The following is a 25,972-nucleotide window of genomic DNA, read 5'->3' as shown; positions in this document are numbered from 1 at the left end:
AGTTACTTTACCCTTATATCGTCATTTAAAATAACTGAATTTGCCCATGGTATCCCTACCTATTCAGAAAGTTTCTAGCTATTGACAAGCTGTCAGTGGGATGTAACAGCGATAAGTAATAAAATGTTAATTTTCCATTTGTTCTTTATATGTATTGAGCTTTGATATACAGACAGATATAAGATAAGGAAGCATGTGTGCAAGCTCAACCCATTTTAATAGGTTGTGGTTTGAAAGAACAAGACCAGCTATTTCATATACACAAATTAATCTAAAGAAGCCATTTCTTATTCTACCAGCTATAAAATGTATAAGTCATTTGTTATACCAGAGTATATAAAGTGTGTGAGACGTGTTTATTTGTGTGTATGAAATAGCTGGTTTTGTTCTTTAAAACCACAACCCATGTAGGTAAAATTAGATCTTATTATTTTATCATTTTCTGTACACACACATTTATCCTTATCTTATTTATGTCTGTATATCAAAGCCCAATACTTAGAGAACAATTCAATATTAACATATATTAATATATGTTAATATTAACATATTATTATTCAATATTAACATATAATATATAGATGGAAAGAGACAAACACACAAGTGTGTATGTATATTTGTTTAGCACACACAACAGCAGCTACAGGCAAAATACTGTCATTTAATCTTATTGTAGATGATAAATACAGCCTTTTTACATTAGTTACAAACATGACTAATGTGGGCACACTCATACACATACTTTAGTATTTTAAAATCTAATTTTACTTGGATACTTGGTCTGGCAAACATTTTTATTATGTTTTTTCTGTAGTGATTTATATTATGTTAAAGCTAATTTTCTCTTATTTTCTGTAAATGTGAAAGGGACAATGTACTGTAATTTGTTTTTCTACTCCTTTAATACATTTCCAATGATCTTTTTACCTGCTGGAGCAGTCTTTCTCCAGCAGGTAAATAACGGGCCAGATTTTCATTATATCTTAGCTAGAGCACAGGTGAAATAATAATCTTTAAAGGAGTGTATAAACAGCGCTGTTTACAGCTACAAACAAATTTTGAGTACTCAATGTAAAGGACAATTTTATTTTCATATATAGAAAAAGAATTTTAAAAACTTAAAAAGTTATTTTACAAACCTGTATCAACACAGAATTGTTTAACGATATCTAACATCTGATATGTAACAAATCTCAACGTTTTTCAGCAAACGCCCAATGGCGTGTTATAAATACCGTTACCAAATGTGAATATTCAACCTTGTCTAGTTAATAGTCCTCAATAGAAATTATATGCAATAAAAAACAATACGAACATTTGTTGTGTACAAATCAACATATATAAAATATAGTGATAAAAAAATACAATACAAAACACTGCAGGTATTAGAGCGACAGACTGCAAACACGGCCAGACTGGTGTAAACGTTACCACACCAGTCTGACCAGGCAAGTGTTTGCAGTCTGTCGCTCTAATACCTGCAGTGTTTTGTATTGTATTTTTTTATCACTATATTTTATATATGTTGATTTGTACACAACAAATGTTCGTATTGTTTTTATTGCATATAATTTCTATTGAGGACTATTAACTAGACAAGGTTGAATATTCACATTTGGTAACGGTATTTATAACACGCCATTGGGCGTTTGCTGAAAAACGTTGAGATTTGTTACATATCAGATGTTAGATATTGTTAAACAATTCTGTGTTGATACAGGTTTGTAAAATAACTTTTTAAGTTTTTAAAATTCTTTTTCTATATATGAAAATAAAATTGTCCTTTACATTGAGTACTCAAAATTTGTTTGTAGCTATATACAGCGCTGTTTATACACTCCTTTTAAAAACTGTCTATCCTTTTAAAGAACAGCTGCAGTTCAGCTTTTTAAAAAAGTAAGATCTTGAAGATATATATATATATATATATATATATATATATATATATATATATATATATATATATATATATATATATATATATATATATATATATATATATGCCTTTTTTTTAGTGAATAATAGCAAATAATTAAGTTTGGCGCTCTCTCCTTTTTATTTAAATTTATTGAAATAATAATCTAATGGATGAGTGCAGGTTAGTAACCATGGTTACTGATTAGCTGATTATTTCACCTGTGCTCTGGTCCAGATGTAATAAAATCGTAATCTGTTAGGGGTACTTGAGAACCGTGGTCCGTTAGAGCATGTAATTTTATGTCTATCGACTCTAGACTCCTGTGTGTTGAACCCCCGCAAATGGGTTAAACACATAGTAGAAATACCTGCTGTTGTCTTAAATGTTTTCTATCTGTTTTAGAAAGAAAAACAAGTGCCACCGGGACATTAAGAGGATGCAGTGTGAATGTCCACCACTCTCCAAAGAGGAGCGCGCTCAGGGCAAAGTGTCGTGTGGAGAAGATTGTCTGAATCGGCTACTCATGATAGAATGGTAACTGTTTCAAGCATTTCCTAAGGCTTTCTTCTATCTATGTTTGACATGGAAGCTTCTTACAGTTGCTTATTTTTTTCATCTCCCTTCTCGTCAATACACTCTGATGTTTTGTTCATTGTCTTCAGCTCCTCGAGGTGCCCAAATGGAGACTACTGTTCCAACCGGCGTTTCCAGCGTAAACAGCATGCAGACGTTGAAGTGCTCTTGACAGACAAGAAAGGCTGGGGATTACGAGCTGGCAAAGAGCTTAGCCCGTAAGATGTTTATCGTAACGTTATTCACAACTAGTAAAAAGTACCATAGTTTCCTCCAGCACTATACTCTGTCTGAGTGCACAGGCATCTTGTGTGGGGCAGAATTTGCTCTCTGCATTGTATGCATGGAAATCATCAACCCCCTCCCGCCCCTGTACTTGGAAAAGTGCTCTAGGCTCTTTCTCTTTAAAGGGATACTGAACCCACATTTTTTATTTCATGATTCAGATAGAGCATGCAATTTTAAACAACTTTCTAATTTACTCCTATTATCAATTTTTCTTCGTTCTCTTGGTATCTTTATATGAAAAAGCAGGAATGCAAAGCTTACGAGCCCGCCCCATTTTTGATTCAGCACATGGGTAGCGCTTGCTGATTGGTGGCTACATTTAGACACCAATCAGGAAGCGCTAACCAGGTTCTGAAGCAAAGATCGGCCGGCTCGTAAGCTTACATTCCTGCTTTTTAAAATAAAGATACCAAGAGAACGAACAAAATTTGATAATAGGAGTAAATTAGAAAGTTGCTTAAAAATTGCATGCTCTATCCGAATCATGAAAGAAAGTTTGCTATACTGTGTAAATATGATTAATAGCATATTTTATCTGACTGCTGCACCGTACTTTTTTTTTTTTTTTTTTTTACTCTTCCACATTCTCCTGCTTATCCACTCTATATTTCTCCAGGAACGCGTTTGTGCTGGAGTATTGTGGGGAGGTCTTGGACCATAAAGAGTTTAAAGCTCGTGTCAAAGAGTATGCTCGCTGCAAAAACATCCACTATTATTTCATGGCGCTAAAGAATGATGAGGTGGGTTCACGTGGCAGGCGATTGACCACATCAGGATTGTAATCACAGCAAAAGAATACAGCATGTGACATACATTTTTTTAATGACTCATTTGACTTATTTCAGCAAGCTCATCTAATAAAATTATCCATACATTAATATACAGTACTGTGCAAATGTTTTAGGCAGGTGTGAAAAAAATGTTAAGTAAGTTAGTAAGGATGCTATCAAAAATAGAAATGTCATAGTTTATTTTTATCTATTCACAAAATGCATAGCGAGTAGACCGAAGAAAAATCTAAATCAAATCAATATTTGGTGTGAACACCCTTTTCTTTCTTAAGACACAGTGAGTCCACAGAATCAGCAATTACTGTTGGGATTATCACTCCTGGCCAGCAGGAGGAAGCAAAGAGCACCACAGCAAACTGTTAAGTATCACGTCCCTTCCCCATAACACCCAGTATAATAATTCTTCTATCAATATTTTTTGTTTTTGGAAGCTTGAGCAGGCTTGCTCTGATCTTCCCTGACAAGCTGGGTTTAGCTGTACTCCACGTTAGTCTCTTCAGTAGGGCTGTGGTAGCTTTAAAGCAGTTAGGAACTTGTGAGGTGGGCCTTGCTGCATTTTCCTAACATTATGATGCCCTGGTATAGAAAGCCTGAGTAGGTTTACTCTGTTCTTTCTTTTTTCTACAGGCCTCTGTGAGAAGCAGCATCCTCTCACGCTTAGTAGGCTGTCCCCCTGCCGGACGGCTAGATGCAGGTAAGTGCTTGGTCTTCTATATTTTGGGGACTTGCACTTCAGAGAATTAGACTGCCATTTTGAGACATGTATATATCCTTGGAAAGGATATTTTAGGCAGGACGCAGGCACTGGTGACCAGGAGACTAGAGGTTAATACTTTATGGAGTATTCCCCGATTATAGAATTATTTTGGCTCATTAGGGGTTAAGGGCAGCTTATGATTTCTGGGTGAATCTAATGCTGCGTGGACTTGTTAGCTCATGTTTTCCCTAAGAAACCTGTTTCTGCTAATTCTAAGGGATTAAATTCTCTGTGGAGAGTGCACTTTTTTTGTTTTATTTTTTTTTTTTAAATTATTTATTTTATAAGAAATCTGCAAAATACGATACAGTACGGCCAGGAGTGGTTGAGAACGAAGTCATTTTTCAACAGATTATAAGAACTGTATAAACATGGTATTCAGTCATAGTAATAGAGTAAATTTCCTAACAGAACGAGTTGGGGGAAGGAGGGTAGGGGAACAGAAACAAATGACCCAAATGGGCCAACCCTGGACTTACACAAAACTATAAGTGGGGGAAGATCTGGTCAGTATACAACCTGAAAAGGTTATCCCTGAGAACCGTAAGTCTGAAGGGGTAAGAGTCAGGTGAGTCCATGTTTTAATGCAAATGTACTCTAGGTGTGGTGGGGGTGGGGGGTTGTCATAAGAGGGTGTCAATTGAAGAGTTATCCAAAGGGGTAGGGGGAGCTAGTAGAGAAGAAGTTACGGCTCATTGACTGATTGAGAGAATCGCTATCCATCCAGATCCTCTCAGTGCACTTTTTTAAATGCAATGAGCGGTGCAATTTTGGATTTCATGAGTAGGGTCTTCTATTTTGTTTTTGACTTGCACTCTGTATTCTGATTGTGTGCAGTTGTGACTCTTCAAATGACAGAATGAGGCTCAAGGTTATTATGCTGCACGCTTCATTTCTGTCCCCACTTGTGTGCATCCTTGAGAGGAAGTCCCGCCTCCTTCCTTTCGTTGTGGCGGGAAGCGACATTTTCGGCGATTCGGCTCTCTGAGTCGGTCGTTGGCCACGCCCCCTTTGTCTCCGTTAAGAATGGAGTGAGGTGTTGACAGAGCGGTTCCTCTGGGGAAAATACTAGAGGCTCATTGCAATGCTAGGTTCATTCTATCGGACAGGAATAGAGTCAAAGTGAATTATCCCTGCTGTTATTGCTAAGACCTTAGACTCAGCACACGGTTGCTAAAAGTCATGCAGCTCTTTGCACTCCTCAGGAATAGCTATATTTATATAAATTGCCACTGTCATTTTGCATTATTTTTTTATGTTAGTTAGCCTCCAGTCTATAGTGTTAGCCTATGAGGGGTTAAGTTCTTATCAGCCTATGTGGGCTAAAGTCTGTTGGTTTTCATGTTTTAATTGCAACAGAATCCTGTTCCTATGTATTTAGGATGATGTCTCGAGTTTTTAGGAGATACAACATATAGGTGTCACTGATACCTTTCCTGACATATATATATATATATATATTGAGCATAAGCCTGCTTTTTTTGCACAGACACAAACAGCTGTATTTACACAATCTCCTAACATACAGCATTAAAGAACCTATCACCAGTTTGGCAATACGTATATCCCCTGTTAGAGCCAGAAATATATATAGGCATTAACTGCACAGTGGGACACTGAAAGGAGATCGTAATATCGCTGGAGGGGTATGGAGTCTATTTGCTGAATGTACAGACATACCTCATATGTTTGAGGGCTCTTTTGTGAGTGTGTAATCATTGTTTTATATATTCAAATAAATTGTGACTTTTAAACTACACTTAGATCGTGGATGCGCTCTGTTTTGTTTCTCTCTTAGAGAATCATCCTTGTCTATAAGATATATTTTTTGGTTAAAATGTCCCTTAGAGGGTAAATTCACCCTTTACCTATAGGGTGCAATACTTTTTGGGCCAATTGAATCATTATATTTAATTGTGTAGCGTTTTTTAACGTTTTAGGCAGTTTAAGAAATAAAAAGCGCACAATTTTTTCTCAAAGGCGCAGTACACATTTTTTTAAAAAGTTGTTTGAATCAATAAATGAAGTGATCTACGACTATTGTGTTTTTTTCTAGTCTGCTCAACATGTCTGACATTGAGGAAACTAATTGTTCTATGTGTTTAGAAGCCATTGTGGAACCCCCTCTTACTTTACTGTGCCTAAGGATGATTCTCAGTCTGAAGAGAATCAGGATATGCCATCTAATTCTCCCCAAGTGTCACAACCTTTAACGCCCACACAAGCGACGCCAAGTACCTCAAGTGCGTCTAATTCTTTTACTCTCCAGGATATGGCTGCAGTTATGTCAACTACCCTTACATAGGTATTATCTAAGTTACCAGTGTTACAGGGTAAACGCAGTAGGTCAGATATTAATGTGAATACTGAATCCTCTGATGCTTTGTTGGCTATTTCCGAGTTGGGGGTCAGGGAATTGCTGTCTGAGGGAGAACTTTCAGACCCAGGAAGTATGTTACCTCAGACAGATTCGGACGTCATGTCCTTTAAATTTAAGCTTGATCATCTCCGCTTGTTACTTCGGGAGGTTTTAGCGACTCTGGATGATTGTGACCCTATTGTGATACCACCAGAGAGTTTGTGTAAAATGGACAAATATCTAGAGGTACCTACTTACACTGATGTTTTTCCGGTTTCTAAAAGAATTTCGGAAATTATAAAAAAGGAATGGGACAGACTGGGTATACCATTCTCTCCTCCTCCTCCTCCTAATTTCAAGAAAATGTATCCCATATCAGACACCATTTGGGACTCTTGGCAGTAGGTCCCTAAGGCGGAGAGCTATTTCTACCCTGGCTAAGCGTACAACTATACCTATTGAAGACAGTTGTGCTTTTAAAGACCCTATGGATAAGAAGTTGGAGGGTCTTCTAAAGAAATTATTTATTCATCAGGGTTTTCTTTTACAACCAACAGCTTGCATTGTTCCAGTTACTACTGCAGCAGCTTTTTGGTTTGATGCTCTAGAAGAGTCTCTGAAGGTTGAGACCCCTTTAGAGGACATTTTGGATAGAATTAAGGCTCTCAAGCTAGCTAATTCTTTTATTACAGATGCCGCCTTTCAAATTGCTAAATTGGCGGCGAAAAATGCAGGATTTGCCATTTTAGCGCGTAGAGCGTTATGGTTAAAATCATGGTCTGCTGATGTGTCATCAAAATCTAAGCTCTTAGCTATTCCTTTCAAGGGTAAGACCCTATTCGGGCCTGAGTTGAAGGAAATCAATTCTGACATTACTGGAGGTAAAGGTCACGCCCTACCTCAGGATAAGTCTGTTAAGATGAGGGGTAAACAAAATAATTTTCGTTCCTTTCGTAATTTTAAAGGAGTACCCTCTGCTTCCTCTTCCTCAAAGCAGGAAGGGAATTTTGCTCAGTCCAAGTCCGTCTGGAGACCCAACCAGGCTTGTAACAGCCCGCTGCTTCTACAAAGAAAGCATGAAGGGGCGGCCCCCGATCCGGGACCGGATCTATTAGGGGGCAGACTTTCTTTCTTTGCCCAGGCTTGGGCAAGAGATGTTCAGGACCCCTGGGCATAGGAAATAGTGACCCACGGGTATCAACTGGAATTCAAGGATTTTCTCCCAAGAGGGAGATTTCTTCTTTCACGATTGTCTGTAGACCAGATAAAAAGAGAGGCATTCTTACGTTGTGTAAAAGACCTCTCTACTATGGGAGTAATTTGTCCCGTTCCAAGACTGGAACAGGGGCAGGGGTTTTACTCAAATCTTTTCGTGGTTCTCAAAAAAGAGGGAACTTTCAGACCCATTTTTTTCAAGTGTCTAAACAAGTTTCTCAGAGTCCCATCGTTCAAGATGGAGACTATCCGAACAATTTTACCAATGATCCAGGAGGGTCAATATATGACTACCGTGGACTTGAAGGATGCATACCTTCATATCCCTATTCACAAGGATCATCATCAGTTCCTAAGGTTTGCCTGGACAAACATTTTCAGTTTGTGGCTCTTCCCTTCGGGTTGGCCACAGCTCCCAGGATCTTCACAATGGTTCTAGGGTCCCTTCTGGCAGTTCTCAGACCGCGGGGCATATCAGTGGCGCCTTATCTGGACGATATTTTGATTCAGGCGTCAACTTATCATCTGACGAAATCTCATACAGACACAGTGTTGTCCTTTTTGAGAACTCACGGTTGGAAGGTGAACCTAGAAAAGAGTTCACTAGTTCCACGGACAAGGGTTCCCTTTTTGGGAACTCTGATAGACATGGAAATATTTCTGACGTAGATCAGAAAATCAAAAATTCTAAATACTTGCCAAGCCCTTCAGTCCATTCTTCGGCCATCAATGGCTCAGTGTATGGAGGTAATTGGATTAATCGTAGCGGCAATGGACATCATTCCGTTTGCTCGTTTTCATCTCAGACCACTGCAGCTGTGCATGCTCGGACAGTGGAATGGGGACTATGTGAATTTATCTCCTCAGATAAATCTGATTCAAGAGACCAGAGACTCTCTTCTTTGGTGGTTGTCGCCAAATCATCTGTCCCAGGGGACGTTTTTCCGCAGACCCTCGTGGGTGATAGTGACAACGGACGCCAGCCTACTGTGCTGAGGTGCAGTCTGGAATTCCCTGAAGGCTCAGGGTGTATGGACTCAGGTGGAGTCTCTACTTCCAATCAATATTCTGGAATTGAGAGCAATATTCAATGCGCTTCAGGCATGGCCTCAGTTGGCTTCAGCCAAATTCATCAGATTCCAGTCAGACAATATCATGACTGTGGCTTATATCAATCATCAGGGGGGGAACGAGGAGTTCCTTAGCGATGATAGAAGTATCCAAGATAATTCGATGGGCGGAGGCCCACTCTTGTTATCTGTCGGCAATCTACATCCCAGGAGTAGAGAACTGGGAAGCGGATTTTCTAAGTCGACAGACTTTTCATCCGGGGGAGTGGTAACTCCACCCGGAGGTGTTTGCCTCACTGATTCTTCGATGGGGCAGACCGGAATTGGATCTGATGGCATCTCAACAGAATGCCAAGCTTCCAAGATACGGATCCAGGTCGAGGAATCCCCAGGCCGAACTGATAGATGCCTTGGCAGTGCCTTGGTCGTTCAGCCTAGCTTATGTGTTTCCACCGTTTCCTTTCCTTCCACGCGTGATTGCTCGGATCAAACAGGAGAGAGCTTCGGTAATCCTGATTGCGCCTGTGTGGCCACGCAGGACTTGTTATGCGGATCTAGTGGACATGTCCTCTCTGCCACCGTGGAAACTTCCTTTGAGACAGGACCTTCTCATTCAAGGACCTTTCCAACATCCAAATCTAAATTCTCTGCAGCTGACTGCTTGGAGATTGAACGCTTGATTTTATCTAAGCGGGGATTCTCAGATTCGGTCATTAATACTTTGATACAGGCACGTAAGCCTGTCACTAGAAAGATCTATCATAAGATATGGCGTAAATATCTTTTTTGGTGTGAATCCAAGGGCTACTCATGGAGTAAAGTTAGGATTCCCAGGATTCTGTCTTTTCTCCAAGAAGGATTGGAGAAAGGGTTATCAGCGAGTTCCTTAAAGGGACATATTTCTGCTTTGTCAATTTTGCTTCACAAACGTTGGGCAGATGTTCATTCTTTTTGTCGGGCTTTAGCCAGAATTAAGCCTGTATTTAGACCAATTACTCCTCCCTGGAGTTTGAATTTAGTTCTTAGAGTTCTTCAAGGGATTCCGTTTGAACCCATGCATTCCATAGATATTAAATTGTTATCTTGGAAAGTTTTGTTTTGGTTGCTATTTCTTCTGCTCGTAGAGTTTCTGAGCTTTCAGCGTTACAATGTGATTCAACTTATCTTATATTTCATTCTGATAAGGTGGTTTTGCATACCAAACCTGGATTCCTTCCTAAGGTTGTTTCAAATACGAATATTAATTAGGAAATTTGTTGTTCCTTCCTTGTGTCCTAATCCTCCTTCTAAGAAGGAGCGTCTGTTACATAACCTGGACGTGGTCCGTGCCTTGAAGTTTTACTTGCAGGCGACTAAGGCTTTCCGTCAATCATCTTCATTATTCATTGTTTATTCTGGAAAGCGTAGGGGTCAGAAAGCTACGGCTACCTCTCTTTCTTTTTGGCTGAGGAGTATCATCCGCCTGGCATATGAGACTGCTGGACAGCAGCCTCCTGAAAGAATTATGGCTCATTCTACTAGGGCTGTGGTTTCCACATGGGCTTTTAAAAACGATGCTTCTGTTGAACAGATTTGCAAGGCTACAGCTTGGTCGTCTCTTCATACTTTTTCCAAATTTGATACTTTTGCTTCTTCTGAGGCTGTTTTTGGGAGAAAAGTTCTTCAAGCAGTGGTGCCTTCCGTTTAGGTCTCTGTCTTGTCCCTCCCATTTCATCCGTGTCCTGTGGCTTTGGTATTGTATCCCACAAGTAAGGATGAAATCCGTGGTCTCGTATCTTGTAGAAGAAAAGTAAATTTATGCTTACCTGATAAATTGATTTCTTCTACGATACGACAAGTCCACGGCCCTCCCTGTCATTTTTCAGACAGATTTAGTTTATATTTTTTATAACTTCAGTCACCTCTGCACCTTTAGCTTTTCCTTTCTCTTCCTAAACCTTCGGTCGAATGACTGGGGATGGAGGGAAGGGAGGAGCTATATAAACAGCTCTGCTGTGGTGCTCTTTGCCACTTCCTGTTAGCAGGAGGTTAATATCCCACAAGTAAGGATGAAATCCGTGGACTCTTCGTATCGTAGAAGAAATAAATTTATCAGGTAAGCATAAATTAACTTTTTCTCATCTTGGAGTTAAGAACTATTTTAAAGGCTCTGATGGCTTGGCTTCAGTTGTACTTAGCTTGGTTCCAGTCGGACAATATCACCTCAATGGTTGCATCAACCTCCGTGGAGGAACTTGGAGTTCCTTAGTCATATAGGAGGTGACTTGGATTGTTCAGTGGGCGGAAGTGCACAATGTTTGTCTACCGTCCATTCTCATTCCATTTGTGGACAACCGGGAAGCAGATTTTCGGAGGAGGCAGACTTTTCATCACGGGAAGTGGGAACTCCTTCCGGAGGTGTTCTCCAGCCTGACCCTCAAATGGGGGGTGCCGGAGCTGGATTTGAGAGCATCTCGGTGGAATGCCAAGCTTCCGAGGTACAGTTTGAGGTCAGGGATCCACATGCAGATCTGAGAGATGCTCTGGTGGTCCCTTGGATTTTCAGGTTGACATACCTGTTTTCCTACGTTACTCTCCTTCCTCAAGTTATTGCTCAAATCAAGCAGGTGAGAGCGTTGGTGATTCTAAGCCCCTGCGTTACTCTGCAGGACCTGGTATGCAAACCCAGTGGAGATGTCATCTCTTCCACCTCGGCGACTGACCCTGAGGAGGGTCCCTTCCTTCATCCACACCTCGCTTCTCTGAAGCTTTCTGCTTGGAGATTGAACACTTAATTTAGCTAATTTTTAGAAGTGGTCCTTGAGACCAGGGTTCACTAGAAAGATTTTCCATATGATATGGTGTAAATATCTTTATTGGTGTGAGTCTAAGGGATATTCTTGGAGTAAGGTCAGGATCCCAAGGATCTTATCTTTTCTCCAGGAAGGCCTTGAGAAGGGGTTATATGTCAGTACCCTCAAGGGTCAGATTTCTGCTATCCATTCTGCTGCACAAGCTTCTGGTGGACATGCCAGATGTACAATCCTTTTGTCAGGCCCTGTTCAGAATCAGGCCTGTGTTTAAATCAGTTGCTCCACCTTGGAGACTTTAACCTTGTTCTTAAAGTTTTACAACAGGCTCCGTTTAAGCCTACACATTCCATAGATATTACGTATTGGAAGGTTTTGTTTCTTTCTGCTATTTCTTCTGCTCTGAGGTTTTTTGAACTCTCAGCTTTGCAGTGTGATTCTCCTTATCTCATTGTCAGTATATAGCAGGGTTACAATACAATTTATTTAATAATTATTCTTTAAAATAAACTCCCAATTAAAATGTATATACGAAACAAAATTAATATAAATTCCTAAATTCTTTATATTATTTAAAGTTATAAACAGATTGAATTATATTTATAGAAACCAGATTATAAATCAAATGGTACACACTTATGCTGTTACAATATTCTATATAAAGATCATAAAAATATACCTTTTACAATTTACCTTATTCACAATGAATTACATTAAAATACCACAATGAAATACCAGTATATGGATCGCTAACTTTAACAGTGGTTAGTTAAACAATATAACGAGATGCTTTAACAGCCAATTTATCTGAGCTGAAATAAACTCTCTTTAGCTGCAATTAAGGCAAGTTCTAATATATATATATATATATATATATATATATATATATATATATATATATATATATATATATATATATATATATATATATATATATATATTTGCAAATAACTTTAACCAAATAACCAAATCAATGTTTCAGCTTCCAGAGTTTCTTGTGGGTCATCTATGGAGGGTTTACTCACAATGTGTAAAGGTACAGACCTCAAGAATTGTTAATCTTTCTTTGTTCAAGAAAGTGTCCCCAAAATGGCAGAGAATATACTTGACCCAAAGCTTGTGTATTTTTCTCTCCAAAAGTTAATCCTTCTTTTAGTCTGTATGTATCCTTTTCTTATAGTGTATATGCATCTTTATCCAAAAATAAAGAAAGCCTCCTCCTTTTTTTTACTCACTCCCACAGAATTTTGATAGGCCCTCGTAGCTTGTCTTTGGATTGGCCCTAACGGAGCTGAGCATTGATTGGCCCTTCGAGCTGAAACATTTGATTGCCCTACTGGTAACATATGTTTTTAAACAGTCAATTCGTTTGGCTGTCATACCAGTTTTAATCCCCTAGGGGGCAGCAAACAACCAGAAATGCAGTCTCATTATCAATATTGCTAACATCTTAATTATCTAACTTTTAAAATGTTTATCAAATACTTTAATTTCCAGTATCAATCACTTAGAATTTTAATATAGATGGGGACCATATAGTGCCATTTTTCTGATTATTTTAATATGAAACATGAGTATTTTATTTCATATTTTATAAGCTGCCTTAAAAGTTGCATTTTTTTTTTTTTTTTTAGGGACTAGTAGCATCAATCGATGAAATATGAGTATTATAGTAATTTATTAATACATGTCTCAACCGTGTTTAAAACATGGGCCCAAGATCTATGATGCATCTATATGTCAACTTATAGCATCTTATTTAGAAATCTCATCTTCACGTCAGTTCTTCCTTCCTAGATTTCTGGAAAACAAAGAAAAATGTATTTATTTTGAAATAACTTAAGCATTTATATATACTAATGTAGTTATTTAATTTATTACAAATCTGAAATGCATTTCTCAGATCCATGGAATTATACATTTGTATACAGTATTGAAAATTATACAAGTTGTACTTTAAAATGAAATTAACAGCTACAATGCAACATGCATTTCTGCTTGGCTCAGTACAGATGTGTATCTAAAACAGCAGGGATAATCAACTCTTGTTATTTTCCATTTGAGACGTATGTCTGAGCTTCGTGTATTCAAACACAGCAGGGGTAATTAACTTTTGCATATATTTAAGCCTCAAAGGAAATCCAGTGAGCCATTGTGTTAAATTATCACGTGTCTGTTAGTGAAGGTTGGCATATGCTTCTACCAGATCAGGATGTACAGGTGAAACTTGAAAAATTAGAATATCGTGCAAAAGTTAATTTATTTCACTAATGCCACTTAAAAGGTGAAACTAATATATGAGATAGACTCATTGCATGCAAAGCAAGATAGTTCAAGCCGTGATTTGTCATAATTGTGATGATTATGGCTTACAGCTCATGAAAACCACAAATCCACAATCTCGGAAAATTAGAATATTGTGAAAAGGTGCAATATTCTAGGCTCAAAGTGTCCCACTCTAATCAGCTAATTAAGCCATAACACCTGCAAAGGGTTCCTGAGCCTTTAAATGGTCTCTCAGTCTGGTTCAGTAGGAGTCACAATCATGGGAAAGATTGACATTTGTGCAGAAAACCTTATTGACACCCTCCATAAGGAGGGAAAGCCTCAAAAGGTAATTGCAAAAGAAGTTGGATGTTCCCAAAGTGTGCTGTATCAAAGCACATTAATAGAAAGTTATGTGGAAGGGAAAAGTGTGGAAGAAAAAGGGTACACAAGCAGCAGGGATGACCGCAGCCTGGAGAAGATTGTCAGGAAAAGGCCATTCAAAAGTGTTCGGGACTTTCACAAGGAGTGGACTGAGGCTGGAGTCAGTGCATCAAGAGCCACCACACACAGACAGATCCTGGACATGGGCTTCAAATGTCATATTCCTCTTGTCAAGCCACTCCTGAACAACAAACAACGTCAGAAGCGTCTTACCTGGGCTAAAGAAACACAGTTTTGGAGTGGAGGAAAGAATCAGCGCTAATTATAACCTGAAGCCAAATACAGGGAGGGACCCTCTCTAAAAGTCCCTTGGGTTGTGGTTACAGAGAGATGGAAGTATTGGCGCTTACAGCTAGGATAGATCTAAAATATATAAATTTGAATAAAAAGTAAATATATAAATATATTAAAATAGTAAATAATATGTCTCTAAGTATCTAAGTATGTCTGTATAAAATGACAAGCACTATTGCAAAGCACTAGTGTAAAATTCCAAGAAAATTTATTAGAAATACAATGTCTAAAATGTCAGGCATATACACAGTAAGAAATAAGTAGGAAAGGATATGCTGGGCAGTGGAACCTAACTCTAAGGACTAGCTCAAACAAGCAGATTACAGTAGAGAGGTACAATGTCAAGCAGAGCAGTTCCCTAGTTCTAATTAATAAGCAAAAAATACATATGTAAAATCGACGATAAATAAGCTAAAATAGCACTCAAAGGTGTGTATAAGTATAACACTCAAACAGTAAAATCTGGACGTCCAGTTTATACAGCTAGAACAAGTAATAGATAAATAGATAAAAAGTATAAAAAATATATAGGGATATATGGAAAAGCCTGTATAGAATCAGTGCACTTAGTCTTTTCTCTATGCAGCGTAGGTTTTTGTATACCACCAATAGTATCTAATACACTATGCTCTCAAATGTAGTTGATCTTGCTCATTGAGTATTGGGTCAAACTTTTGCACATTTGAGAGTGGTACCTTGTATTGCGTTAGTAGGAATAAGGAGGCGGCTGTCTGTAGTGGAGTATATTGGTCCTTTTGATTTTGTCCAGTACACAGGCGGTGTCCTCTACCCGCCTCTTGGGAGTTACAGGAGCGGTGTCACTGGTAACCAGCTTGGGCTTTTCTGGCGTCCTCTGTTTCCACACGGCAAATCACGTGACTCCGTGTCGGTCGTCAGGTAGCGTGTAGTCGTGTCAGCTGACTTTGCTGGTGTCCGCGTACTCTCTGCTTTCAGTGAAAGCTAGGCCGGTCTTTCTGGGATCTGTGTATCAGAAATCTTCCTTCCTGGTTTACGGCTGCAGGCAAACTCTCTCCATAAGAGAAGTGGCAGCAATAAAAAATGGCAGCAATCCTCTTATATTGTGCAAATAGAGGGTGAGATCTAAAGTGTCTCAAAGGTGGATGGTAGTTTAACAACTTCAACGCGTTTCTCCCCTTCCTGGGGCTTTTTACTTGTTCTAGCTGTATAAACTGGACGTCCAGATTTTACTGTTTGAGTGTTATACTTATACACACCTTTGAGTGCTATTTTAGCTTATTTATCGTCGATTTTACATATGTATTTTTTGCTTATTAATTAGAACTAGGGAACTGCTCTGCTTGACATTGTACCTCTCTACTGTAATCTGCTTGTTTGAGCTAGTCCTTAGAGTTAGGTTCCACTGCCCAGCATATCCTTTCCTACTTATTTCTTACTGTGTATATGCCTGACATTTTAGACATTGTATTTCTAATAAATTTTCTTGGAATTTTACAATAGTGCTTTGCAATAGTGCTTGTCATTTTATACAGACATACTTAGATACTTAGAGACATATTATTTACTATTTTAATATATTTATATATTTACTTTTTATTCAAATTTATATATTTTAGATCTATCCTAGCTGTAAGCGCCAATACTTCCATCTCTCTAAAGAAACACAGACCTGGTCTGTTACTTAGTGGTGCAAAGTCCACTTTTCTGAAATTTTGCATCACATTTGGAAACCAAGGACCTAGAGTATGGAGGAAGAATGGAGAGGCACACACTGCAAGATGCTTGAAGTCCAGTGTGAAGTTTTCACAGTCTGTGTTGATTTGGGGAGCCATGTCATCTGCTGGTGTTGGTCCACTGTGCTTCATTAAGTCCAGGGTCAACGCAGCCGTCTACCAGGAGATTCTGGAGCACTTCATGCTTCCTTCCGCAGACGATCTCTATGGGGATGCTGACTTCATTTTCCAGCAGGACTTGGCACCTGCCCACACTGCCAAAAGCACCAAAACCTGGTTCAATGACCGTGGGATTACTGTGCTTGATTAACCAGCAAACTCGCCTGACCTGAACCCCTTAGAGAATCTATGGGACATTGCCAAGAGAAAGATGAGAGACATGAGACCGAACAATGCAGAAGAGGTGAAGGCTGCTATTGAAGCAATCTGGTCTTCCATAACACCTCAGCAGTGCCACAGGCTGATAGCTTCCATGCCACGCTGCATTGAGGCAGTAATTGCTGCAAAAGGGGCCCAAACCAAGTACTCAGTACATACAGTATGCATGCTTATACTTTTCAGAGGTCCGATATTGTTCTATGTGCAATCCTTGTTTTAGTGATTGCATGTAATCTAATTTTCGGAGATTGTGGATTTGGGGTTTTCATGAACTGTAAGCCATAATCATCACAATTATGACAAATCACGGCTTGAACTATCTTGCTTTGCATGTAATGAATCTATCTCATATATTATGTTCACCTTTTAAGTTGCATTAGTGAAATAAATGAACTTTTGCATGATATTCAAATTTTTCGAGTTAAACCTGTATATTGAGAATATTCAAGGGGCTTCTGAGCATATTTTCCACCAAAACACAGAATTGGCTCCATCACCCCAGGGGTTTGTGCTGAACTAATGAGACCAATGCTCTCTCTTTTGAATCCTTTAGATGTATAAGGTAGAGAGGGGGGCTCTGCTCTGCTGTAGTTGCAGCCTCACAAATATATATATATATATATATATATATATATATAAATATAATTTAATAACACTCACAGATATCCTGACATTATATTTGATGCAGATAAGGCTGTTCCTTGTACCAAAATTGGTTTTCTTCCTAAGGTTGTTTTAGACAGAAATATTAATCAGGAATTGTTATTCCTTCTCTCTGTCCTGATCTTTCTTCTCATGAGGAACGTTTGCTGCACAACTTACATGTTTTGTGGGCTCCTAAATTCTTTTTGCAGGCGACTACGGTTTTTCGTCAGTCTTCTGCATTGTTTGTTTGCCTTTCTGAGAAACCTAAAGAACAGAAAGCTACTGCCTCTTCTCTTTCCTTCTGGTTGTGAAGTATTATTCGTTTGGTGTATGAGACTGCTGGACAGCAGCCTCCTGAGAGAATTATAGCTCATTCCGCTAGGGCGGTTTCTTCTTCTTGGACCTTCAAGAATGAGGTCTCCTGTGGAACAGATTTGCGAAGCTGCGACTTGGTCTTCTTAGCACACTTTTTAAAAATTCTATACATTTGATACTTTTGCCTCGGCTGAGGTTTCTTTTGGGAGAAAGGTTCTTCAAGCAGTGGTGCCTTCTGTTTAGGTTCCCTGTCTTGTCCCTCCCTAATAATCTGTGTACTCTAGCTTGGGTATTGATTCCCAACAGTAATTGCTAATTCCGTGGACTCACTGTGTCTTAAGAAAGAAAACAACAATGGAATGCTTACCTGATTTATTTCTTGACATAGTGAGTCCACGGCCCACCCTTATTTCAGACCGTTTTTTTTTATATAAACCTCAGCCAGCTCTACACCTTGTGTTATTTCCTTTCTCTCCTTTTCCTTTGGTCAAATTACCTGGGTCTTATGGGAAGGGAAGTGATACCTAAAGGGATACTTAACCCAATTTTTTTCTTTCATGATTCAGATAGAGCATGAAATTTTAAGCGACTTTCTAATTTACTCCTATTATCAATTTCTTTCATGTAATTAACAAGAGTCCATGAGCTAGTGACGTATGGGATATACATTCCTACCAGGAGGGGCAAAGTTTCCCAAACCTTAAAATGCCTATAAATACACCCCTCACCACACCCACAAATCAGTTTTACAAACTTTGCCTCCAAGGGAGGTGGTGAAGTAAGTTTGTGCTAGATTCTACGTTGATATGCGCTCCGCAGCAAGTTGGAGCCCGGTTTTCCTCTCAGCGTGCAGTGAATGTCAGAGGGATGTGAGGAGAGTATTGCCTATTGAATGCAGTGATCTCCTTCTACGGGGTCTATTTCATAAGGTTCTCTGTTATCGGTCGTAGAGATTCATCTCTTACCTCCCTTTTCAGATCGACGATATACTCTTATATTTACCATTTCCTCTACTGATTCTCGTTTCAGTACTGGTTTGGCTTTCTACAAACATGTAGATGAGTGTCCTGGGGTAAGTAAGTCTTATTTTCTGTGACACTCTAAGCTATGGTTGGGCACTTTATTTATAAAGTTCTAAATATATGTATTCAAACATTTATTTGCCTTGACTCAGAATGTTCAACTTTCCTTATTTTTCAGACAGTCAGTTTCATATTTGGGATTATGCTTTAAATTATCATATTTTTTCTTACCTCAAAAATTTGACTTTTTTCCCTGTGGGCTGTTAGGCTCGCGGGGGCTGAAAATGCTTCATTTTATTGCGTCATTCTTGGCGCGGACTTTCTTGGCGCAAAAATTCTTTTCCGTTTCCGGCGTCATACGTGTCGCCGGAAGTTGCGTCATTTTTTGACGTTATTTTGCGCCAAAAATGTCGGCGTTCCGGATGTGGCGTCATTTTTGGCGCCAAAAGCATTTAGGCGCCAAATAATGTGGGAGTCTTATTTGGCGCCAAAAAATATGGGCGTCGCTTTTGTCTCCACATTATTTCAGTCTCTTTTTTCATTTGCTTCTGGTTGCTAGAAGCTTGATGTTTGGCATTTTTTTCCCATTCCTGAAACTGTCTTATAAGGAATTTGATCTATTTTGCTTTATATGTTGTTTTTTCTCTTACATATTGCAAGATGTCTCACGTTGCATCTGAGCCAGAAGATACTACAGGAAAACCACTGCCTGCTGGATCTACCAAAGCTAAGTGTATCTGCTGTAAACTTTTGGTAGCTATTCCTCCAGCTGTTGTTTGTAATAATTGTCATGACAAACTTGTTAAAGCAGATAATATTTCCTTTAGTGATGTACCATTGCCTGTTGCAGTTCCCTCAACATCTAAGGTGCAGAATGTTCCTGATAACATAAGAGATTTTGTTTCTGAATCCATAAAGAAGGCTTTGTCTGTTATTTCTCCTTCTAGTAAACGTAAAAAGTCTTTTAAATCTTCTCTCTCTACAGATGAATTTTTAAATGAACACCATCATTCTGATTCTTTGGACTCTTCTGGTTCAGAGGATTCTGTCTCAGAGATTGATGCTGATAAATCTTCATATTTATTTAAGATGGAATTTATTCGCTCTTTACTTAAAGAAGTACTAATTGCTTTAGAAATAGAGGATTCTAGTCCTCTTGATACTAATTCTATACGTTTGGATAAGGTTTTTAAAGCTCCTGCGGTTATTCCAGAAGTCTTTCCTGTTCCTAATGCTATTTCTGCAGTAATTGCTAAGGAATGGGATAAATTGGGTAATTCATTTACTCCTTCTAAACGTTTTAAGCAATTATATCCTGTTCCGCCTGACAGGTTAGAATTTTGGGACAAAATCCCTAAAGTTGATGGGGCTATTTCTACCCTTGCTAAACGTACTACCATTCCTACGTCAGATGGTACCTCGTTTAAGGATCCTTTAGATAGAAAAATTGAATCTTTTCTAAGAAAAGCTTATCTATGTTCAGGTAATCTTCTTAGACCTGCTATATCATTGGCTGATGTTGCTGCAGCTTCAACTTTTTGGTTGGAAACTCTAGCGCAACAAGTAACAAATCGTGATTCTCATGATATTATTATTCTTCTCCAGCATGCTAATAATTTCATCTGTGATGCCATTTTTGATATTATTAGAGTTGATGTTAGATTTATGTCTCTGGCTATCTTAGCCAGAAGAGCTTTATGGCTTAAGACTTGGAATGCTGATATGGCTTCTAAATCAACTCTACTTTCCATTTCTTTCCAGGGAAACAAATTATTTGGTTCTCAGTTGGATTCTATTATTTCAACTGTTACTGGTGGGAAAGGAACTTTTTTACCACAGGATAAAAAGTCTAAAGGTAAAAACAGGGCTAACAATCGTTTTCGTTCCTTTCGTTTCAACAAAGAACAAAAGCCTGATCCTTCGTCCTCAGGAGCAGTTTCAGTTTGGAAACCATCTCCAGTCTGGAATAAATCCAAGCCTGCTAGAAAGGCAAAGCCTGCTTCTAAGTTCACATGAAGGTACGGCCCTCATTCCAGTTCAGCTGGTAGGGGGCAGGTTACGTTTTTTCAAAGAAATTTGGATCAATTCTGTTCACAATCTTTGGATTCAGAACATTGTTTCAGAAGGGTACAGAATTGGTTTCAAGATGAGACCTCCTGCAAAGAGATTTTTTCTTTCCCATGTCCCAGTAAATCCAGTGAAAGCTCAAGCATTTCTGAATTGTGTTTCAGATCTAGAGTTGGCTGGAGTAATTATGCCAGTTCCAGTTCCGGAACAGGGGATGGGGTTTTATTCAAATCTCTTCATTGTACCAAAGAAGGAGAATTCCTTCAGACCAGTTCTGGATCTAAAATTATTGAATCGTTATGTAAGGATACCAACGTTCAAGATGGTAACTGTAAGGACTATATTGCCTTTTGTTCAGCAAGGGAATTATATGTCCACAATAGATTTACAGGATGCATATCTGCATATTCCGATTCATCCAGATCATTATCAGTTCCTGAGATTCTCTTTTCTAGACAAGCATTACCAATTTGTGGCTCTACCGTTTGGCCTTGCTACAGCTCCAAGAATTTTCACAAAGATTCTCGGTGCCCTTCTGTCTGTAATCAGAGAACAGGGTATTGTGGTATTTCCTTATTTGGACGATATCTTGGTACTTGCTCCGTCTTTACATTTAGCAGAGTCTCATGCGAATCGACTTGTGTTGTTTCTTCAAGATCATGGTTGGAGGATCAATTTACCAAAAAGTTCTTTGATTCCTCAAACAAGGGTTACCTTTCTGGGTTTCCAGATAGATTCAGTGTCCATGACTTTGTCTTTAACAGACAAGAGACGTCTAAAATTGATTACAGCTTGTCGAAACCTTCAGTCACAATCATTCCCTTCGGTAGCCTTATGCATGGAAATTCTAGGTCTTATGACTGCTGCATCGGACGCGATCCCCTTTGCTCGTTTTCACATGCGACCTCTTCAGCTCTGTATGCTGAACCAATGGTGCAGGGATTACACGAAGATATATCAATTAATATCTTTAAAACCGATTGTTCGGCACTCTCTAACGTGGTGGACAGATCACCATCGTTTAATTCAGGGGGCTTCTTTTGTTCTTCCGACCTGGACTGTAATTTCAACAGATGCAAGTCTCTCAGGTTGGGGAGCTGTGTGGGGATCTCTGACGGCACAAGGAGTTTGGGAATCTCAGGAGGTGAGATTACCGATCAATATCTTGGAACTCCGTGCAGTTTTCAGAGCTCTTCAGTTTTGGCCTCTTCTGAAGAGAGAATCGTTCATTTGTTTTCAGACAGACAATGTCACAACTGTGGCATACATCAATCATCAAGGAGGGACTCACAGTCCTCTGGCTATGAAAGAAGTATCTCGAATTTTGGTTTGGGCGGAATCCAGCTCCTGTCTAATCTCTGCGGTTCATATCCCAGGTGTAGACAATTGGGAAGCGGATTATCTCAGTCGCCAAACGTTGCATCCGGGCGAATGGTCTCTTCACCCAGAGGTATTTCTTCAGATTGTTCAATTGTGGGGGCTCCCAGAGATAGATCTGATGGCCTCTCATCTAAACAAGAAACTTCCCAGGTATCTGTCCAGATCCCGGGATCCTCAGGCGGAGGCAGTGGATGCATTATCACTTCCTTGGAAGTATCATCCTGCCTATATCTTTCCGCCTCTAGTTCTTCTTCCAAGAGTAATCTCCAAGATTCTGAGGGAATGCTCGTTTGTTCTGCTAATAGCTCCGGCATGGCCTCACAGGTTTTGGTATGCGGATCTTGTCCGGATGGCATCTTGCCAGCCATGGACTCTTCCGTTAAGACCAGACCTTCTGTCACAAGGTCCTTTTTTCCATCCGGATCTGAAATCCTTAAATTTAAAGGTATGGAGATTGAACGCTTGATTCTTGGTCATAGAGGTTTCTCTGACTCCGTGATTAATACTATGTTACAGGCTCGTAAATCTGTATCTCGAGAGATATATTATAGAGTCTGGAAGACTTATATTTCTTGGTGTCTTTCTCATCATTTTTCTTGGCATTCTTTTAGAATACCGAGAATTTTACAGTTTCTTCAGGATGGTTTAGATAAGGGTTTGTCCGCAAGTTCTTTGAAAGGACAAATCTCCGCTCTTTCTGTTCTTTTTCACAGAAAGATTGCTATTCTTCCTGATATTCATTGTTTTGTACAAGCTTTGGTTCGTATAAAACCTGTCATTAAGTCAATTTCTCCTCCTTGGAGTTTGAATTTGGTTCTGGGAGCTCTTCAAGCTCCTCTGTTTGAACCTATGCATTCATTGGACATTAAATTACTTTCTTGGAAAGTTTTGTTCCTTTTGGCCATCTCTTCTGCTAGAAGAGTTTCTGAATTATCTGCTCTTTCGTGTGAGTCTCCTTTTCTGATTTTTCATCAGGATAAGGCGGTGTTGCGAACTTCTTTTGAATTTTTACCTAAAGTTGTGAATTCCAACAACATTAGTAGAGAAATTGTGGTTCCTTCATTATGTCCTAATCCTAAGAATTCTAAGGAGAAATCATTGCATTCTTTGGATGTTGTTAGAGCTTTGAAATATTATGTTGAAGCTACGAAATCTTTCCGTAAGACTTCTAGTCTATTTGTTATCTTTTCCGGTTCTAGGAAAGGCCAGAAAGCTTCTGCCATTTCTTTGGCATCTTGGTTGAAATCTTTAATTCATCTTGCCTATGTTGAGTCGGGTAAAATTCCGCCTCAGAGAATTACAGCTCATTCTACTAGGTCAGTATCTACTTCCTGGGCGTTTAGGAATGAAGCTTCGGTTGACCAGATCTGCAAAGCAGCAACTTGGTCCTCTTTGCATACTTTTACTAAATTCTACCATTTTGATGTATTTTCTTCTTCTGAAGCAGTTTTTGGTAGAAAAGTACTTCAGGCAGCGGTTTCAGTTTGAATCTTCTGCTTATGTTTTTCGTTAAACTTTATTTTGGGTGTGGATTATTTTCAGCAGGAATTGGCTGTCTTTATTTTATCCCTCCCTCTCTAGTGACTCTTGTGTGGAAAGATCCACATCTTGGGTAGTCATTATCCCATACGTCACTAGCTCATGGACTCTTGCTAATTACATGAAAGAAAACATAATTTATGTAAGAACTTACCTGATAAATTCATTTCTTTCATATTAACAAGAGTCCATGAGGCCCGCCCTTTTTTGTGGTGGTTATGATTTTTTTGTATAAAGCACAATTATTCCAATTCCTTATTTTATATGCTTCGCACTTTTTTTCTTATCACCCCACTTCTTGGCTATTCGTTAAACTGATTTGTGGGTGTGGTGAGGGGTGTATTTATAGGCATTTTAAGGTTTGGGAAACTTTGCCCCTCCTGGTAGGAATGTATATCCCATACGTCACTAGCTCATGGACTCTTGTTAATATGAAAGAAATGAATTTATCAGGTAAGTTCTTACATAAATTATGTTTTTTCTTTGTTTTCTTCTTTCTTTATTTGAAAAAGAAGGCATCTAAGCTATTTTTTTGGTTCCGATCCATGGAAAGCACTTGTTCATTGGTGGGTAAATTTATCCACCAATCAGCAAGAACAACCCAGTTTGTTCAGCAAAAATGGGCCGGCATCTAAACTTATATTCTTGCATTTCAAATAAAGATACAAAGAGAATGAAGACAATTTGATAATAGGAGTCAAATAGAAAGTTGCTTAAAAGTGCATGCTCTATCTGAATCACAAAAGAAAAAAATGTGGGTTCAGTGTCCCTTTAACAGCTTTGCTGTGGTGCTCTTTGCCTCCTCCTGCTGGCCCGGAGTGATATTCCTAACAGTAATTGCTGATTCCGTGGGCTCACCATGTCTTAAGAAAGAAAACAACAAAATGTATGCTTACCTGATAAATTTATTTATTTCTTGACACGGTGAGTTCATGGCCCACCCTTATTTTGGACAGTTTTTTTTTTATATAAACCTCAGGCACCTCTACACCTTGTGTTATTTCCTCTCTCTCCTTTTCCTTTGGTCGAATTACCTGGGGGTTATGAGAAGGGAAGTGATACTTAACAGCTTTGCTGTGGTGCTCTTTGTTTTCTCCTGCTGGCCAGGATTGATATTCCCAACAGTAATTGCTGATTCTGTTGACTCACCGTGTCAAGAAAGAAAGAAATTTATCAGGTAAGCATACATTTTGTTTAAGGAACACGACAGGTAGGTTGTTTCAGACATCTTGGAGAACTAACCATAGTTCTGTGGATTTAGGCAGTCTCAGTTACTCCTGTCTCTTCATATAATCCCAGATAGACTTGATGATGCTGAGATCAGGGCACTGTGGGGGCCATATCATTTTCAGGACTCCTTGTTCTTCTTTGCAGTTAAGATAGTTCTTAATGACTTTAATTGTTAAAAAATAAACAAAGCATTCTTATTTTACTACATTTTTTTCTAATCTGCTTAAGACTTTTCCATAGTAGTGTGTAATATCTGTCTATATGTCTATACTGTATATAAAAATCTTTTTTTGACTTACTATTTTAAATGGCTTATTTTAGTAAAGATTAATGGTTTAGTATATTAGGAGAGCAAAACCTTTAAATTGTTTTAATATTTATGTAGTGGTTGTATATTTTTAAATATACTTTCTTTGGATAGTAGAGGGAAAAGTTAAGGTAGTTTGGCGCAATAACCATAGTGACTTTTTTTTAATCTATTTATTGTAAAACCGGTGAATGTCTCATTCAGTGGTTTCTCATTCATTCCTTAGATCATTGATGCCACCCAGAAAGGCAACTGCTCCCGTTTCATGAACCATAGCTGTGAGCCCAACTGTGAGACACAGAAGGTACGGAATCTGTACAGGGCTATTGAAACATGTCCCTTAGACTTCTCAAGTTTATAATTGAATGCAGAAGGGAATACTTTTCTATGTTGGTTGAATTTTACCCAAATCTGAATGCAGAAAGATATACTTTTACATGTTCGTTGAATGTTACATGGCTGCAGTATTTTTTTTCTCTTTTCTGTCTTTTTTTTTTTTTTTTTTTCCTTTTTTTTTTTTATCTCCCCTCTTTCTCTCTCTCTCCTTTTTCCGCTGCTGGCACCACTCTCAGAGCATAGGGAGAATCTGATTAATATGAACACTCAATGTTTGT

At 38.8% G+C, this 25,972-nt stretch overlaps 1 protein-coding gene across 2 annotated transcripts in view; it reads left to right on the top strand.

Moving 5' to 3' along the window:
• The window catches only part of SETD2 (SET domain containing 2, histone lysine methyltransferase), a 284,758-nt gene that overhangs the window by 102,319 nt on the left and 156,467 nt on the right, over positions 1-25,972 (top strand). For both annotated transcript variants that reach the window (XM_053713722.1, XM_053713721.1), the window contains exons 5-8: positions 2,321-2,452; positions 2,581-2,709; positions 3,396-3,519; positions 25,585-25,662. In XM_053713722.1, coding sequence (XP_053569697.1) covers positions 2,321-2,452; positions 2,581-2,709; positions 3,396-3,519; positions 25,585-25,662 — 463 coding nt within the window. The remainder of the gene's footprint in view (positions 1-2,320; positions 2,453-2,580; positions 2,710-3,395; positions 3,520-25,584; positions 25,663-25,972) is intronic.

The sequence above is a fragment of the Bombina bombina genome, chromosome 5 (assembly GCF_027579735.1).
Source record: "Bombina bombina isolate aBomBom1 chromosome 5, aBomBom1.pri, whole genome shotgun sequence".
Taxonomy (NCBI): domain Eukaryota; kingdom Metazoa; phylum Chordata; class Amphibia; order Anura; family Bombinatoridae; genus Bombina; species Bombina bombina.
This window is presented reverse-complemented; position numbering and strand designations above follow the sequence as displayed.